This window comes from Schistocerca piceifrons, chromosome 2 (assembly GCF_021461385.2).
Source record: "Schistocerca piceifrons isolate TAMUIC-IGC-003096 chromosome 2, iqSchPice1.1, whole genome shotgun sequence".
NCBI classification, from domain to species: domain Eukaryota; kingdom Metazoa; phylum Arthropoda; class Insecta; order Orthoptera; family Acrididae; genus Schistocerca; species Schistocerca piceifrons.
This window is the reverse complement of record NC_060139.1, coordinates 420,333,572-420,354,135: the sequence shown is the minus strand read 5'-3', so window position 1 is coordinate 420,354,135 and position 20,564 is coordinate 420,333,572. Positions and strand designations below refer to the sequence as shown.

At 42.6% G+C, this 20,564-nt stretch overlaps 1 protein-coding gene across 1 annotated transcript in view; it reads right to left on the bottom strand.

Annotated features, from left to right (window-relative positions):
- LOC124775860 overlaps positions 1-20,564 on the bottom strand; it is a 416,537-nt gene that overhangs the window by 336,189 nt on the left and 59,784 nt on the right. Inside the window, exon 6 of the mRNA XM_047250694.1 lies at positions 12,992-13,209. Within this exon, the coding sequence (XP_047106650.1) occupies positions 12,992-13,209 (218 nt within the window). The remainder of the gene's footprint in view (positions 1-12,991; positions 13,210-20,564) is intronic.

The window sequence follows — 20,564 nt, the reverse complement described above, 5'->3', positions numbered from 1 at the left end:
GAGAGCTGTTTCTTTAAATACCTCCATGAAGATGTCTGCTGCAACTGGTGAGAGAGGAACACATAGCTACACCATCCATCTGTTTGTAATTCGCATATTTCCACCAGTGGCAAGAAATAGTGTAAACACCAATTCAAGCACGTCTTTATTCACCAATGGCAAAGAATAATGTAAAGAGCTATAAAGAATGCATAACACCCATCCTCATATCCTTAAGTACCCTATCAAAATATGTAAAAAGCTTCCTCCACTATTATATAAGATCCAGAGTCTCTCTCAGTCAGCAGTTAGCTCCGCATAAAACTCTGAGAAAGGCTATTTGCAATACTGGCCGAAATTTCAGCAATTTTATATATTGACAATTCAGTCAACAGCCCAGAAGAATTTAACTGAAAGTAATGAAAATGTTTGTACTGAAAAATATTTGTAAACACAGCTTAGACTGCAAGCTGTCAATATGCTATCGTAGCCCTTTTGAAATAACTGTGTGTTGCATGAGAAACATGCACAGTAGGAAAGTGTATAGTGAAGAAGATGAGCAGACATGTGACGAAGGGCTGAGTTTTTGTATATGGACAATACCAAGAGGATTATACCTGTGGAGAAAATGTTCACACCATTAATCGAGCAAAAAAATTAAACAACTATAAAATTGCTCACTAATGAAGCTGATGGTGTTAGTAACATCTTTCTGTGTGTCAACAGATATGGTAACATGCTGAGGAATGGCTGTACCTTATTTAGGGCCCATTCGGTTTTATACACCAGCCATTCAGAAACCTCATACACATACAGTACTTCAAATCTACTTTAGCTCTGTTTCTATCCATGAGGAATATTTTATCCCAAACTAAAATCTGCTCCTTTGTTCTGAATTATAATCAGGATTATGAGCCACTATTATTTCAGTATTTAATCACCTGAACAATCAGTAAAAAATCCATTTACATACTTATTGGCTCAAAATTATATACCAGGTGTACCGGTATGAAATGAGTGCTTTTTTTGTGAAAATTAAACACTAATTTTGAATTGAATAGTAAAAACATTTCATTCAAAGTACTGACCATTGCTTTCTATACATTTTGACCACCTTTCTGGCAATTTTTGGACACCACGCACCAATAGAAATGTTCGTCTTTTGAAGCTAACCAATCAGACACTCAATTTTCGACTTCTTCGTAGGAATCGAAGTGTTCCTCAGCCAATGCTTGTCCCATTGATGAAAACAAATGTTAATCGGAAGGGGCCAAATCTGGTGAATACAGCGGATGGGGTAGCAGCTCCCAGTCAAGTGTTTTGATTGTCCCCTGAACCAGTTTTGCTTTGTGTGCAGGAACATTGTCGGGTAAAAAAATTACTTTGCCATGTCTTCTGGCGCAGTCTGGTCTTTTTCCAATCAATGCATAGTTCAAATTGATCATTTGTTGTCTGTAGCGATTAGTATTCACAGTTTCACCGGGTTTTAGAAGCTCATGATACACCACACCTTTCTGATCCCACCAAACACAGAGCATTGTCTTCTCGCCAAATCGATCTGGTTTTGCAGTTGATGTTGATGGTTGTCCCAGATTAACCCATGACTTTTCCCGTTTAGGATTCTTAAAATAAATCCATTTTCCATCGCCAGTAATAATTCGATGCAAAATCGATTTTCTTTCATGTCTCTGAAGCAAAATTTGACAAATGGTTTTTCGGTTTTCCATCTGTCTTTCATTCAATTCATGTGGCACTCATTTTCCACACTTCTGGATCTTTCCCATAGCTTTCAAACGGTCAGAAATTGTTTGTTGTGCAACGTTTAGCATTGCTGCCATTTGCTTCTGACTCAAAGTATCATTTTCATCCAATATTGCTTGCAATTTGGCGTCTTCGAACTTTTTTGGCGGTCTTCCACGTTCTTTATTTCTTACATCAAAATCATTATTTCTGAACCATTGAAACCATCTTTTGCATGTTGCTTCTGATAGAGCATGATCACCATATGCCTTGACAAGCATTCGATGTGACTCTGCAGCACTTTTTTTTTTTTTTTCAAATGAAAACAAAAAATTAATGCTTTCTGCAAATCATCACTTTCTGGTACAAAATTCGACATTGTTAACACATGAAAACATATGATGTTATTTGTTCAATGACTTTATGTATACTAAATATCTTTGACAGATGTCATACCAACCACACACAAAAAAAAATTAAGGCTTGTTCACAACAAATGTTCCCTATCGACACATTTGTATCTTAACGCTCATTTCATACTGGTACACCTGGTATAGCAATACGTTTTCTCCCACTACATTGCACTTACATCGATGGCATCGTACAGATTATGTATAACTATGATTGCACTTGCCCAGGTAGCCACATGTGTTACATGCTACTTCTGGGATTCGGAAAGGCATGCCGGCTTTGGATCGAATCGATCTGGTGGATTAACAACGAAAGCTGGCCTGCCTGCCAGCCTGGATGTGGTTTCTTGGTGGCTACTTACATTCAACTAAGTGAAAATTGTGCTGGTTCCCAAGTCTGACCTCAATTACATGATTCATGAACATTTAGAAAGAATGATCTATTCAGTCACCTAACATCCACCAATTAACCACTATCCGGCTCAAAAGAAGCATCAGTACCACCCATGATGAGCAACTGAATCACATTATCTGCCTTTGTTTTGTCTACCTTTAATTGTGGCCTGAGATAAGAAATATCCTCCTAACAATCCTCCTCACCCTTCCCACAATGAACTCCTGCCACCCAATCAACCTACACAAAATTCATGTCTGCTCCTACCCCACACCTTCTCCCTACCCCTTGCTCATGATGGATATCCCAGCAATAAATCTAAATGCAAAACTTGTCCCATACATCCTCCTACTACCACCTATTCCAGTTCTCTCACAGGCATCTCCTACCTCATCAAAGGCAGAGCCATTTGTGAAAGCAGCAATGTAATCTAAAAAGTTAGCTATAACCACTGTACCACATTGTATGTGGGTAATGCAACTAACAATCTGTCTGGCTGCATGAATTACCACAAACAAACTGTGGTCATTCATGTCCTTTCTTGTTTGTCCTTCAGCACCACTCCTCACAACCTTCTCTTTTCTTTCCCACATGTGCATTCTGATATCCCATTACCATGATCTTCTGTTCACTTGTATCTGCATTTAAATTCAAAGTCCTCCTCTTCTTTAATAGAACATCCAACTTGTAGTGCATACACTTCAGAATTCCCAAATTCTTTCCTTTCACTTTCATCCTGACCATCACCATATTGTCACTTATTCCCTTAACCTGCTTTCCTAACTAGTGACACTCCATGTCTTCCTTCTTCCTCATACCCACCACCTCCAGTACAGCCTACATTCACTCTTCAATTCCCTACTTCCTTTACTCTTCCACCTGGTTTCTGACAACCCTAGAATATACAATCTCTTCCTGTTCATCAAGTCCACTACTTCTTCCGCCTTTTCTGACAGTGTCTGTATGTTCAATGTAACAAACTTAGTCCTTGGAAATTGCAGAATTGTCTTCCATTATTTCTGTTCTTTCCGAGGCTTGTTCCATGTTCCAAAGTACATATTTTACCCACTACTGTCTTGCTGGGCCTATTATAGCTGGATTCGTTAACTGAGTTTTACCCTAGCTATGTAAACTGTAAATGAGAAATCAAATCTGTTCATAATTCTTGTAATATTTTTAGGTGAGTAGCGGTGTGTCCTTTCTTTCTATTGAATATCAATAATATGAAAAGCATCTGTTGCTACTCACCACACTGATGATGATGGCCATCATACCATCATAGTCATGTTTTGTTATCAGTCCCTCAATTTACTGGAAAATGACATAAAAAGGTATGAAATGAGAAAATCAGCTCCTGGGTCTGTAACCATGTTATTGTGGATGGAAATGTACCTGATAGTAGCTTCAGCCAAATAGTTAAAACTGAGGTAAAACCCAGGTGATTAAAAACTGTCGATAGTTGCTGAAAGATACACCAAGGAGGCTTATCACAGTCAGTACAAATAAAGTGGGGTGAGAAACTAAAATTGGGCGAGAAAAGCATACTGTATAGATTAGAACTAATTAGCTTAAACAGTTAGATTAATAAAATGCATACATAAAAGTTTTAAAATGCATGAAAAGTGTGAAGGGAGAAAGTAGCCTGGGGCCATTCAGGACACACGCGACAGTAAAACGTATTCCCCCCACAACTAACCCTGACAACGAACTTGGAGAAGCATTTAAGTTTGTTACAAATACCACTTTACCTCAAAAAATGTAGGATTTCGGTGGCTGCTAACCTTTCGTCTACAAATATCTGAGGTAATGAAGTAGACACATTGATTTTTTGTATCAGATAAGCCAGCATGGCACACACTTTGAGAACATGAGCAATCATGAGATGACTACCACAGCTGAAATGGGTAGGGGAGGGGGGGGGGGGGGCGTGTTCTCATGACACAAAAGGAGCATGTGGCTAAGTCTGATGCAGCTAATATGCAGTCAGCACAGTATAATGGCTTCTTTACGAGAGTTCTGGAGAGAAGTACTCCATGTTCAAGTTTGTCTCCTGAGGATGCTTCTTTAGCTAATTTCTCACTGAGTTCATTTCCTGGAACATCCACGTGGCTGCATCTAGACGAATTTTACTATTACTCCAAAACTACTGAGACCAACTAACAGGTCTTAGATGTTGGCAACCAAAAGGTTTTTGGGTAAGCAGTGAGGTACGTCTTGTAAGTAGCTGATGGAGTCACTACGAACCAGGAAGTCCTTTAATGGCAAGAGTTTTAATGTACTGCAGAGCTGGTGATATGGTCACTACCTGGAAGAGAATACTTCTCATGCCTCCAACTGTGTGCAAAAGCAAAACCAACCCTGTCATTGTCTTTTGATCCATTCGTGAAGATGTATGTCAAATTTGAGCACTCATGGGGGAAGTGAACAGAACAGGAATCACAGAATGTTGGGATCAGCATTTTTCTGGTGGCCACAAAAGAGGTCCATCCAAATCACAGGACTGGGTACATATCATGGGGGATGTCAAGAGAGAGACACAGACAAGTAGAGGCAGTCAGATGTCCTCAAATAGAGCCTCCACTTATATTCCAGCCGGTCCACCTATTTTTGGATGACTGATAAACAGCCTCATATGTTGGTTTTGAAATAGGGTCAAGTATCATGGATGGATAGCCATCTGACAGATTACGATCACATAGCTCAGCAATATTTCCTGGTGTCTAATCCTCAGTGATGGAACACCAACTTCCACCAAAAGACTGTCTATGGGACTTGTATGGAAGACTTCAGCTGCCAACCACACACCATTGTGATGGACCGGGACTAACAAGCTCATTACAGAGGGTGCTGCCAACTTGTAGACAACATATCCAGAGTCCAGTCACAGTAAAGGCAGGCTTTACAAAATCGCAGAAAAAATTTGCAGTCTGTGCTCCAGGAGATGCTGTTGAGAAATCTGAGGGTATTAAGCGTTCTCAGACAATTTGCCTTGAACTGGCATACATGTGGTAACCATATTAACTTTTTTTTTGTCATCAGTCTACTGACTGGTTTGATGCGGCCCGCCACGAATTCCTTCCCTGTGCTAACCTCTTCATCTCAGAGTAGCACTTGCAACCTGCGTCCTCAACTATTTACTTGACGTATTCCAATCTCTGTCTTCCTCTACAGTTTTTGCCCTCTACAGCTCCCTCTAGTACCATGGAAGTTATTCCCTCATGTCTTAGCAGATGTCCTATCATCCTGTCCCTTCTCCTTATCAGTGTTTTCCACATATTCCTTTCCTCTCCGATTCTGCGTAGAGCCTCCTCATTCCTTACCTTATCAGTCCACCTAATTTTCAACATTCGTCTATAGCACCACATCTCAAATGCTTCGATTCTCTTCTGTTCCGGTTTTCCCACAGTCCATGTTTCACTACCATACAATGCTGTACTCCAGACGTACATCCTCAGAAATTTCTTCCTCAAATTAAGGCCGGTATTTGATATTAGTAGACTTCTCTTGGCCAGAAATGCCTTTTTTGCCATAGCGAGTCTGCTTTTGATGTCCTCCTTGCTCCGTCCGTCATTGGTTATTTTACTGCCTAGGTAGCAGAATTCCTTAACTTCATTGACTTCGTGACCATCAATCCTGATGTTAAGTTTCTCGCTGTTCTCATTTCTACTACTTCTCATTACCTTCATCTTTCTCCGATTTACTCTCAAACCATACTGTGTACTCATTAGACTGTTCATTCCGTTCAGCAGATCATTTAATTCTTCTTCACTTGCACTCAGGATAGCAATGTCATCAGCGAATCGTATCATTGATATCCTTTCACCTTTCATTTTAATTCCACTCCTGAACCTTTCTTTTATTTCCACCATTGCTTCCTCGATGTACAGATTGAAGAGTAGGGGCAAAAGGCTACAGCCTTGTCTTACACCCTTCTTAATACGAGCACTTCGTTCTTGATCGTCCACTCTTATTATTCCCTCTTGGTTGTTGTACATATTGTATATGACCCGTCTCTCCCTATAGCTTGTTAACTAACTGTTAAATAAAAGACCTAAAAATTTGAAACTTTCAACAACTTCAAGTAACCGGTTACTGAGGTAAAGTTCATGGAATGGACACACAGTTCTGAGTCGAAAAAAGTGCATGATGCAAGTTTTTGTGGGAGAAAATTGATATTCATGATTCAGGGTCCAATTATGTATTTTCTGTATGGGCACCCGAAATTGGCACTCTGTGGTGTGCAATGGTGGAGAGTTGTACACAAACAAACACAAGTCATCCACATATAGTAACCATAAAATCATCGCCCCCCCCCCCCCCCTGTAGTCACTATACCATTAACTGTGATGGCAAAGTGGTTTATGCTCAAAAGCAAATCTTGAGGGAACCCAGTAAGTACTGTAAGTACTGGTTACTGAGGGTTGATTCTATATAGACCCACATTCGTCAGAGGGACAGGGGATTCCAGAAAAAACAGGTATAGGAAGGAAACTTTGGGAAAAATGGGTACAGAGCCCCAGAAGCCCCACTCAGTGTAGACAGGATGTGACACTGCCAGGTGGTACATCTTTTGTAGGTCAAAGAACACCAATTGGGTGTTGGTGAGTGTTGGGCTCTGTAGTTTCCAGATGAATCAATTGGACTTTGTTTCATCAGAATCTCTGAGAGTCACTTTGAAATTGTGATATACAATCATCAATTGACCAGTCTTTCGAATAATTTCTACAACCCATTAGTTAGAGAGACTGGTTGATACTTACTCAAAATTTGAGAATCTTTCCCCATTTCAGGATAGGAATAAGGTAACTTCCATCTGTCAAATACAACTGAAAAACTTGAGGATGTATTTTATCCTCTCGTTGTCTAGGTGTTAACTGTCTGATTATACATTTTACCATGTCCAGAGGCTGTCTCAACACTCTACAATCACACTGTGGAACTCCCATTCACAAAATAGTACACTGTATGATGCAAAGCCTTGTGCATGACAGGAGAGTGAGTTTCACTCCACTAGGTGTACCTGGTTCAGAAAATTAGGATGGCCAAATATGAAGTGGAGTTCATACTTGAGACGAAGGGGTGTGCGTCCCCATAGATGGTACACATTGTTTCCAAAACTCCTGCTTTCTCTTCTTCATTTTAAAACTATGCCTTTGATCAAAGTCTCTTGAATGCTATTAAATGTTCCATAGAGGAATGGCACTTGTGTTATTGAAATGCCCTGTGATGTTCTCCAATAGCTGCAGCTACTTCTTCAGACCACCATGGCACCAGCATCCATCAAGAATTTGAAAAACAAGGTGTATTGTTGCTTCCTCAGTATGTATAATCATGTCACTAGCACCTTATACCACTCCTCCGATATCCTTCTTTTGGCTGGTTTCCACAGTTGCTTTGTAGCTGAAAACTTGTCAGTTGGCATTGCAAAATGACCAACATGGTGTATGTTCCATTGGTTGATGGGTCAAGAAAGAGTGATAGGAAAGTTATCATTGTCTCAGAGGTCACCACGGATGGATCACTGGATTAAGGTGAGATGCTTGGGCTGCAAACTGCAATATCTATGGCTGAATATGTTCCACAGGCCGTACTGAAATGTTTTGCACAGCCAGTGTTAAAAAAGCGGACTGCCAATTCTGAAATTAACTGCTCTATTTTTTGGCTGCCCCACAGAGGCCTGTGGGCACTGAAATCCCCAATAGGGGGAGGGGTGGAGGCAGGTGATCCACTAGCTCCAGGAGCTCATGATACGATATAGATCTGTCTGGGGGTAGATCGACATTATGCACTGTCAGCCTAACTGACAGACACAAACAGCCACAGCTCCTAACAAAATGGCCACTGCCACCTGCTCACTGAAAGTGTCAGATCCAATGAGCAAGCAGACCTCTCATCATTAATATGATTTATACAATACAATTTGTAAATTTTACTAGCTGGAAGTTGGTTTTCTGAGAACTGTGCCTCATGAAGTGCCGTGTCACCTGTAGAATAATTAATCATTATTTGATGGACTGCAGCCAAGTGGCAATGGTAGCCATTACAGTTCCATAAAGAAATAAGATTGGGATGAGAAAGCAGCAAAGAGGAATAGATGTACGGATTATGGATATTTTGCTGCTGAGTCATGCTCCACCTGAATGTGCGGTTCTTCACTGATATTCATATGCTCGACCTCAGCGGAGATGGGAGCTGGGTCAAGAGGAGCAGTAAAATTTGATTTAACTTTCAATTTATCCTTCTTGTCCCTGTAAGGTTTTGGGTCCTGTGAGGATTTTCCTGTCTTGACTTTTGCGATGAGGAAGGACCATTTTTCTTCTAGGACTCACAGCCTATAGCTCTGTCATCTGGATGGTGGTAGAGTGTTGTTCTGTTTTGTCCTGGGAGTGGGGGTATCTTGACAGGTGTCCTCTTCCCTGATGATGCCAGAGGGAGACGAGACCACTGGTGTTGTGGGTGTGGGGATCGAGGGAGCTGGTGTTTCCTCTTCCTGACTGAAAAACAGAAACTGACATGTGGCTAGGGCAAGAGTGGCTGTTTGAGACCTTGTCATCATGGTAGGTGTGAATTTTGACACAATGTTCACAAAGTTGGACATTACATCAATCGAGTGAAGTTCTTTAAACTTTTTTCTTAGCATCTTGATATGATAGTCTGTCAAGTGTTTCATATTCCTGAATTTTTTCTCCTCCTTGAAAACTGAGCATGTCACCAAACAGGATGAGTGTTGTGTTCTGGACAGTTTACACAAGTAGGGGATTGTTCGCAAGGGCTGCCCCCATGAGTAGTCCTGCCACACTCCTCACAAGCAGCCTCATTAGTACAGCAGGAGTACATGTGTCCAAACATCTGGCACCAAAAAAAACATTTCATAGGAGGAGGAAAACAGCACTTGTCATCACACCTTAACTTTCTCAGATAAAACATTTCTGATGAAGGCTCTAGAGTCCACCCTATTATCCTAAGGTCCTCTCAGGATGCAATGAACAAAACAGACTCCATGGTGCTCTAGGTTAGCATACTGTTCTTCATTATCTTGTAGCATTATATCCCAATGGAATATGACACCTTGAATGTTGTTGAGTTTGTTATGAGGAGAGATGGTAACTGGCAGATCTCCAAGCTTGTCACAGGCCTGAAGGGCCTGCAGTTGGTTAGCAATCAGTGTTTTGATCAACAAAGATCATTTCCCATCTTTACTATTGTAGCAACATCTCCAAACTGATCCTCAATATTTTCAATGGAAAACAGTGAAAACAGCGACTTTTTTGTTGCAAAAGATTCTTTGTTGGTTCTGGAGCATAGCAAGAACCCTGCAAACTGTACATGCCCTGAACTAAAATCTTGGTTTCTGTTTGCTGAGATGGCCACGTTGGCATGGCCACCGGTATGAGTGAGTTTGATCTGTTAATAGTGGGTTGTCCACCCTAATACCCCTCACTCCAATCAAAGGTCACCACAGTCTTCACCCCATCACAACAAATGCTACATGGCGTAGTAGCTGTTGTCCAGAGTCCCAGAGCCACAGATTGGACAAGCACCTATTTACAACTCGGGCATCAGTAGGGTGATCCCTGCATTTTCAGGTGGCTACAACCATGTGGTTACATGACACCTCCCTCACCCCCACCCACCCCCCTCCCGCCCGCTCCCACACCCCAAGACAGACAGTCTACCAAACTGGATTTCCAGTGTGAACAAAAATCCACTCTAAGAGTAGTGCAGGAGATCACAGTGCATAGTGGATAGATCGTGCACCTTGTGAGGTGCCCTGCCCCAGACAGCCCACAATTCTGTGAAATTAAAAAAAATGGAGGTCAAACCCTAAAAGGGGACTATAAGTAATCATGCCAAAAAGGTCGACAGAAAAATTATGAAATGAGCTAAAACTGATGAGTGTCCAATAATGGCCAAGTCATCAATGTAAAAGCTTCACTAAGTATAAGACTCCTTTTAATCACCTCTTATGACAGGCAAGAAATACCTGTGGGACTATTCTAGTTCCTGATACCGCAAGTGGGCTCACCACATAAAGGAAGTGTCGACTGGCAGACAGACACAATGATAAAGAGTGCTAGATATTTTTCGACTCCTGGACTAAGTCCTTGGTTAGATATAGAATAAAATGAAACACACACAAATTTACAGAAGCACAACTCACACACACATGGCAACTATCTTCTCTGGGCACTAAAGCCTGGCAGCAAATGCATCTGAAGTGTGCAGCAGTCTTAGCTGGGGTTGGTAGGGGTTGATTAGGGGACAGGGGAGTACAGCAGAGGCATGGGGTGAGCAGGAGGAGAGATAGCATTCAGAAAAGGTGATCTGTGGGAATATTCTTCCCACCCCAGCAAAGATTACTGCTCATTTCGTACAACGTTTCAGTTGGGTCATAGTACCTAGGGATGAGAATCACTGAAGTTGCAAGTGCTGCCTGTATGTGACCTGTGCTTGCATGAATGTGTGTTTTGTTTTTTCCTGTTTGATGAAGACTTGGTCCGATAGCTGAATAATATCGAGCTGTCTTTATCATTTTGTTCATCTCCTCTATGTGTTGAATAGCAATCTATTCTTTTCATATTGTTGTCATTCCACGCCAATTCTTCCTTTATTTCTATTGTATATTTGTAAATGGTGGTTACCTAAATATGTTGTGACATACATGAATAATGTCACTACAGCACTGAGCCTCTCTCTATTGCTCCATCCTGTCTACAGTCCATTTTCTTTTTTTATATTTGACCATTGACAACACAACATTAGGTGAGCCTTGGCAAAGAGTATGGAAGGAAATGGGTTTAACTATGTGTGTGTGTGTGTGTGTGTGTGTGTGTGTGTGTGTGTGTGTGTGTGTGTGTAAGAGAGAAATATTCTCTTCCACTCTTTTCCCTACAACACATTCTAATGAGGCATTTTCTTGTAGATCTGACTTTCCCTATCTATTGAAGTTCTGCAAGGTCCTCCACACTGTTTTTGCTAAATTGCAACAGATTAATAGTGTACATAAATATTAACATTAGTGCATAAATCTAAGAATTTTAGGCAGAGGAGAGGGAGAGGGGGTGGGGTGGGAGTAGGGAAGGGAGAGGGAGTGGGGTAGTGGGTAGGGGGAAGGGGGGAGGGGGGGAGAGAGGGAGTGGGGGAGGGACTGGGGGAGGGAGATGGAGTGGGGGAGGGAGAGGTAGTGGGGGGGAGAGAGGTAGTGGGGGGGAGAGAGGTAGTGGGGGAGAGAGAGGTAGTGGGGGAGAGAGAGGTAGTGGGGGAGAGAGAGGTAGTGGGGGAGAGAGAGGTAGTGGGGGAGAGAGAGGTAGTGGGGGAGAGAGAGGTAGTGGGGGAGAGAGAGGTAGTGGGGGAGAGAGAGGTAGTGGGGGAGGGAGAGGGGAAGGGATTGGGGGAGGGAGTGGGGGAGAGAGTGGGGGAGGGAGTGGGGGAGAGAGTGGGGGAGGGAGTGGGGGGAGAGAGTGGGGGAGAGAGTGGGGGAGGAAGTGGGGGAGAGAGTGGGGGAGGAAGTGGGGGAGAGAGTGGGGGAGAGAGTGGGGGAGAGAGTGGGGGAGGGAGATGGGGAGAGAGAGGGGGAGGGAGAGGGAGAGGGGGAGGGAGAGGGAGAGGGGGAGGGAGAGGGGGAGGGAGAGGGGGAGGGGGAGGGGGAGGGAGAGGGGGAGGGAGAGGGGGAGGGGGAGGGGGAGGGAGAGGGGGAGGGAGAGGGGGAGGGGGAGGGGGAGGGAGAGGGGGAGGGGGAGGGAGAGGGGGAGGGAGAGGGGGAGGGAGAGGGGGAGGGAGAGGGGGAGGGAGAGGGGGAGGGAGAGGGGGAGGGAGAGGGGGAGGGAGAGGGGGAGGGAGAGGGGGAGGGAGAGGGGGAGGGAGAGGGGGAGGGAGAGGGGGAGGGAGAGGGGGAGGGAGAGGGGGAGGGAGAGGGGGAGGCAGAGGGGGAGTGGAGGGGGTGGGGAGAGGGGAGGGAGAGGGGAGGGAGAGGGGAGGGAGAGGGGAGGGAGAGGGGAGGGAGAGGGGGAGGGGGAGGGGGAGGGAGAGGGGGAGGGAGCGGGAATGGGGGAAGGAGAGGGAGAGGGGGAATGGGGTAGTGGGGCAGGGGGAGGGGGGTAGTGGGGCAGAGGGAGGGGGTAGTGGGGCAGAGAGAGGGGGTAGTGGGGCAGGGGGAGGGGGTAGTGGGGCAGGGGGAGGGGGTAGTGGGGCAGGGGGAGGGGGTAGTGGGGCAGGGGGAGGGGGTAGTGGGGCAGGGGGAGGGGGTAGTGGGGCAGGGGGAGGGGGTAGTGGGGCAGAGGGAGGGGGTAGTGGGGCAGGGGGAGGGAGTGGAAGAGGGTGGAGGGAGGGTAAATTGGGGAGAGAGGTGGAGGTGGAGGTGGAGGTGGAGGTGGAGGGGGAGGGGGTGGGGGAGGAGGAGGAGGAAGGAGGAGACAGAAAGGAGGGGGGAAGGAGAGAGAGAAACAAATTTTTCTTTAATAATACTCACAGTAAGGATGCTGGAAGGTGTGTAATAACCAGAAAGGAGGTATCGTCCCCTTGCATATTGTGGGCTCAAAAATGTTTCGCCAACATGGGCACTCAGAGATTCAGGTAATGGTCCAGTTGTTACAAATGATGATGAAACTTCACTAAATGTAGAAGACGTCATAGAAGACTTTCTCTGTTGTGATGATGCTGCATCATCACTGCTGCTACTGCTGCTTTCTGCACAAATGAGAATTTATCAGTTAGAGAACAAAAAATTACAAAATAAATAGCCAACTTTAATTTGTAGACATAAATGTATTTATGCTTCAATAGAGAATTAAAGTTAGTGAAAACACACACAACAATCTGAAGCTCATTAAGAAAAATGAGAACACTGATGTCGCTATTTCACACTTTTATAAATTGGTGTTGTAAACAGTCACAAGAAGCTACAATATAGAGCTCAATAGTACATCGGCTATCATATAATATCTATTTGGGAATTTGATTTAATAAATAAATATAACTCATCACAGTTCAAGATAGTATGTTATTGCAGAACTACACTGATGTGTGTGTAAGAGGGTGAGTGGCAGAGTGAAGCTCTGTAGCAAGTAGTAGTGCACCCTGTCAGGCACCTGACAAAAGCATTATTCAGCTACATTTGCCTGTAGCATGTGTACTGATGTGCACACACAATGGGTAGCATTGTTTTTAATGTTGATGTAAGTAGGTACAGTTATTTAGCCAGTGTAGTGTTCACCGGAATGGCACCACAAAAGCTTTTAGTATCCTCCTTTCCCCATGTGACTAAATCAGTCCTCAGTTCCAAAAAACATAGACGCTGGTCTCTGACACCCAATACCATTCAGGACTTGACTGCTACAACACTTTATCCCATCCAGGCAATGACTTTTTCAAGTCAAGTCCTGAAATGAATCCTCTCTCCCTCAAATGCTCTCCAAATCATCTACTGTCGCCTTACATTGCTCTCCTAACCTCCTTAAATATTCTAGTCAAACAATATGACATTCCCAAAACATTATCCCTACCCTCAGGTTTCTACTCCTGCAATCACCCCTCTACAAAAGTTGCCCTTGCACCCAGCCATACAGAATCAAAAGCAGAGCAACTTGTGAAATCACATATGTTGTATATCAACTAATTTGCATCCAATGCAAACCATTTTACACAGAGCTGACCACAAGTGGCTGGGCACGTAAATGGGCATAGAGGAACTGTCCTTGGGCATACCCCCTACATGCTCTACAGAATGACTCAATGGACCTCAATGCCTGCTACACCACACAGCTTATCTGGATCCTCCCATCCAATACTAGTTTCCTTGAACTCTGGAGATGGGATCTTACCCTCCAATACATCCTCGCCCCCCCCCCCTCCTCCCCCCCTTCAGCCACCACACTCTTTTTTTTCCCCTACACCTTGTTTTAACATCTTCATTCCCCTACAACCCCCAACACCTCTTTCTGCACCCCCCCCCCACCCCCATCTTCCCCTGCAGTCCCAGTTCTTAGCACTATTCATTTGTCTTCCCCATAATTCGTCTTTGCTCCTCACTCTGCCCTTATCTCTGCACTGAAACTGCACCAGTTCTTACCAAGGTAACATCTCTCACCTCCTGTGGTCTCTGATGCCTCTCCCTCCATCTTTGTCTACACTCATCCAAACTACTGGTGTGTCACTCTCATCCTGAGGTTTTAGTGACCTGCTGTTACTTTTCAACTTTCCACTCCATCCTTTTTTTCCTGACTGAGGAAAGAACTAATAGCTCCAAAAGATACTATAATGTCATCATTTTTATGTTTATGTAACACCAGTACTAAAAATTTCACTTCCCAAAGATAAGTTCTGTCTCATATTTATTAGTCTACAACCAATTCCACTTTAAAATCATAGTGCCAGTATTTATTTGAAAAGAGGCTTCAACTCCACTCAACTTATTTGGAGAACCATACACTGAGGTGGCAAAAGTTATAGGATAGTGATACGCACATATACAGATAATGGTAGTATTGCGTACACAAGGTACAAAAGGACAGTGCATTGGTGAAGCTGTCATTTGTACTCTGATGATTCATGTGAAAACTGATGAGATTATGGTCACATGACAGGAATTAACAGACTTCGAACACAGAAAGGCAATTGGAGCTGGACACATGGGACATTCCATTTCAGTAATCGTTAGGGAATTCAATATTCCAAGAATCACAGTGTCAAAAATACCAAATTTCAGGCATTACCTCTCACTATGGACAACATAGTGGCTGATGGCCTTCACTTAATGATCAAGAGCAACAAAGTTTGCATGGAGTTGTCAGTGTTAACAGACAAGCAACACTGTGAAAAAACACACACAAATCAGTGTGGGACATATGACGAATATATCCAGTAGGGAGATGTGCTGAAATTTGGCATTAATGGGCTGTGACAGCAGACAACCAATGCAAGTGCCTTTTTTAACAGTATGACATCTCCTGCAGCACCACTCCTGGGCTCGTGACTTTATCGGGTGGACCCCAGATGAGTGGAAAACTGTAGTCACATTAGATGAATCCCAATTTCAGTTGGTAAGAGCTGATGGTAGGGTTCAAGTGTGGTGCGCAACTCACAAAGCCATGGGCCCAAGTTGTCAACAAGGCACTGTGCAAGTTGGTGGTAGCTCCATAATGGTGTGGGCTTTGTTTACACGGAATGGACTGGGACCTCTGGTCCAACTGAACTGATCATTGGCTGGAAAGGGTACATTCAGCAACTTGGAGACCACTTGCAGTCATTTATGGACTTCATAACAATGCGCCAGGTCACCAGGCCAAAACTGCTCGCCGTTGGTTTGAAGAACATTCTGGACAATTTGAGCGAATGATTTGGCCATTCATGTCACCCAACATGAATCTCATCAAACATTTAAGGAACATAATTGAGAGGTCTTGCACTGGCAGTACTTTCGGAATTACGGATGGCTATAGGGGCAGGGTGGCTCAATATTTTTCCAGGGGACTCCCAATGGTTTGTGGAGTCCATGCCACAACAAGTTGCTGCATGATGCTGAGCAAAAGGAGGTCCAACACAATATTAGGACATATACTGTGACTTTTGTCACCTCTTTGTAATCTAAATAAAATTTTCTGTTTTGCAGAGGAACTTTTTTAAGTTCTAGTTGAATGCACTATGTCAGAAAGTTGTGTGTTCCCTCTGCCATCTGCAACTGTGAGCATTGTTTGATATGTTCTGGAGCACTAGAAGCAGCCTACCATGGAATTACAAGCAGCCTGTTGGTGTAGGATTTCAGTCAGTCTGTGCGAGGTTACAAATCATTTCAGTTGTTTGAGATAGGAAGTAAAACAGTTTGCCACCGATGGCTGTGTTTGAGAGATGCAGTATACCAGACGAGACATTGTTCACATTTTGCGGAAATTCGTGAAATTGGCTGTATGAATGAGGTTTAAATGTGATATAAAAAGCCTGGTATTTTAACATATCTTACATATGAGTATAACTGTACTAACCAGCTAATAATTAATATAATTCATAAATACACTGATGGAAAACAAATTGCAACACCAAAAAATTATTACTGTAGAGTAATGAAATACATTTGTCGAGGTGACATATTTAAGTGATTAACACTGCAAGATCGCAGGTTAATGTAAGCATGAGATAAGCCACTGCAAATGTGAAATGGCAGTAGATTAATAACCAGTCCATGTAACCAACAGGCTGTTGGATGTAAACATGCAAATGTGCATGCACTGTGTTGTACAGGTGCTGGATGTCAGTTTGTGGGATGGAGCTCTATGCTTTTTGCACTTGGTCAGTCAATACAGGGTCAGTTAGGTTAAGGCTGTTTGTGGTTGACACTGGAGTTGTCATTCGATTATGTCCGATGTCCCATATATGCTCAACTGGAGACAGATCTGGTGATCAAGCAGGCCAAGGCAACATGTCCACACACTGTACAGCATATTGGATTACAACAATGGAATGTGTGTTAACCTGTTGGGAAACACCCCTGGAATGCTCTTCATGAATGCAGCACAACAGGTTGAATCACTAGACTGATTTACAAATCTGGATCAGGGTGTGTGGGATAACCATTGGAGTGCTCCTGCTGCCATATAAAACTGCACCCCAGACCATAACTCCAGGTATAGGTGCAATGTGTGTAGCATGCAGAAAGGTTGGTTGCAACTCCTCCACTGCCCTCCTCCTAACCAACACACAGCCATCACTGGCACCGAGGCCTGAACCAGCTTTCAACTGAAAACACAACAGACCTACACCCCGCCTTCCAATGATCTCTCACTTGATACCACTGAAGTCGTAAGTGGCAGTGGTCTGGGGTCACTGGATGCACACAACAGGGTATCTGGCTTGGAGCTGTCATTGAAGCAATGATTTTGTAACAGTTTGTTGTGTCACTGTGGTGCCAAATGGCTGCTAAAATTGGTGCTGCAGATGCAGTACGATGCACCAAAGCCTTACAGTGAACACAGTCTCCCCTCTCACTATTGTCACATGGCCTTATGGAGTCCAATCCTCCTGCAACCGTACATTCTCGTGACCATCACTGTCAGCAATCACACACAGTGGCTATATTCCTGCAAAGCATTACTGCAATATTGCAGAATGGCCATCCAGCTTCTCGTTGCCCTATTGCATGGCCTCATTCAAACTCAGTGAGGTGTTGATAATGTTGCCTTTGTCACCTTAAAGGCATTCTTGACTAACATCAACTCACCACATCCAATCTCAAAGGTAACTAATACTCATGACCATTACAGTATATATTTAAAGCAAACCTAATTTGCGTGCTCACAGTGCCACTCTTATGTGACGTGTGTGAAATTTTAATGGACATCATCTTTCAGATGTAAAAACATGCCTACCAACTTCCATTTATGTACACAACTCCTTCTTGGTGTTGCAATTTGTTTCTGTCAATGTATGAACATGGACAAATTGTAGACTTTCTGAAGTGTGTCAGGTACTGTCTGTTATTCTGATGCAAAAGGTTTTGCTTTCGATAAGGAATTATAATATAAACTCTTTTAGAAGAACTGATTTTACATTGTTTACCACAGAGCATATGTTACTGTCAAAGTACTGTTTTTAAGCACGTGGAGCTCGAATGTCAATGAGCAGACTGAAGATGACAGGCAATGTTTTGTGACTATTTTCAGATTATCTACTTGAGTAGTCGGCAGGCTCTTGAACTATGAGTGAAAGATGAACCAGGCTAATAAAAACCTTAGCAAACTGTTACTGAATACTGAATTAAATCTAACTATGTGACTAATACTGACAGTGGTTAGGTTCATTTCCAAAGAATATAAGCAACTTCACTACACTGACACCACTCCATAGTCACTATTATCTTGAGTATTTTTACATTTCTTTGAAACCCAAAATGATCGTGCCCCAGACTGGCTTCTATCAGTCATTCCCTTCTCCTTTAGCAAATTCATGTCATAACCATGTTTAAGAACACTGGTAAATCAGTAATACTCTAACCTTTCAGTACAAATCTTGTTCGGCAGCAAAAGAAAAATACTATACAATAAAATCATAACTCAGGGTTTGATTACATTTAAAGAGAAGCTAAAGGAAGAATAATTCAAAGGTATTTACAAATTAGACATTGTACAAGAAAAGTTAAGACCTTTCTAAATATACTTCTACAGATTTTTAATTCTTGCTTTTTCTAACACAGGGTATATATGTGGACAAGAAAAAAAATTCCAGACTTTTCCCACATTTCCTGGTTAAAAATACACCTTTTCCCAGGTGAAAATACACTTTTTCCTGGGTGAAAATACACTATACCCTGAGTGACAGCACATTTATAGTGTTACATGACAATATACTTCACTTTGTAGTTGTAAAACTTACATATCCTTTGACTGATAAAGATTTTATACACTGGTGTGGAACTTACCGGCACTTATGATAATGAAACCCAGCAAAAAATAATGCATTTTGGAAAGATCTTTGATGATGATGATGATGATGATGATGATTGGTTTAGTTGGACACTCAACTGCGTGGTCATCAGCGCCCATACAAAGTCCCAATTTTTCACACAGTCCAATTTCTTTACACAGTCCAATTTCTTTACTCAGTCCAATTTCTTTACTCAGTCCAATTTCTTTACTCAGTCCAATTTCTTTACTCAGTCCAATTTCTTTACTCAGTCCAATTTATCCACTGTCATGAATGACGATGATAATGATGATGATGATGGGGAAAACACAAACATCCAGTTCCCGAGCAGAGAAAATTCCCAACCCGGCCGGGAATCGAACCCATGACCCTGTGATCCAGAGGCAGCAATGCCAGCCACTAGACCACGAGCTGCAAACAATGACCTTTGATGGGCAACAACATGTACACTGCATATTTTTGTACTATGAAAGTACAAATACGAATTCCACCAAATACAGCACAGTAGCTTTCAAACACTGAAATCGAGATTGTGATGCACTTTTGTTAGCCAACCGTAGCTCATGTCACATGACTTGCCAGCCAATGACAGAAGATACGCAGAGCATAGGATGTGATGTAGTCGGCCAATACCAACATAACTATTAAATAGCACGAACACATGACTAGGAAAAGTTACAGTTTAAATTAATTTACATACGTAAAGCTATAGGAAAGCTACGCTTTCACATATAATATTGATCATCAAAAATTTTTTACTGGTCTTTCAGAGGATGTGATTAGGAAGGATCCTAAGAGGACAGCTCAAATTAAAAGCAGCTGAATATTTCTGAGAAACATGACTGTAAATTTCACTGCTGTCCACCAGACATTTCATGGTTTACCTGGCTGAGTAAATGTCTTGGTGAGCTCTTCGACTTTTCTATAGAAAAGCCAGTTATGTGTGAAATTGCTCAAGAAATCACGTCTTACGGTTTTTAAGGTTAATTATACTTTTTTCCATCATTATTGCATAATTTGTAATGTATGAAAAAACAAAAATAAATATTAAAAATTAATCTTGAAGCTTGGTCTGTTATAATGTGTGTTATCCTTTAAAATATATCAAACACAAGTGTGCTGGTAACTTTCAAATAATCGCATTAATGGGCGGTCTTCTGGCTTCAAATTTTTTTTAAGTGGTTGGTTCTCAAAGTGTTAAGTTTTGAATGAGATTCAAATGCTCCACGATTTAAGAAAGTCATCACACATTCTCACACATAACATAATTCATCTTGCATAAAACGAAAGTTTGGAAGGTAGGAGACGAGATACTGGCAGAAGTAAAGCTGTAAGACCGGGCGTGAGTTGTGCTTCGGTAGCTCAGATGGTAGAGCACTTGCAAGCGAAAGGCAAAGGTCCCGAGTTCGAGTCTCAGTCGGGCACACAGTTTTAATCTGCCAGGAAGTTTCAAAATGAAATTTACTTTGAAAGTAACAAATCTAAAACCACCATTCACATTATTTTACAGTGAAGTAAGATTCTTTGTTACAATATCGGTTTGTATCAATGAAATTACAAAAATTCAACTGAAAACTAAAACGATGAAAAATACCCAGAATTCTAAAAAAAAGTCTGGTTTTTTCCCCTAA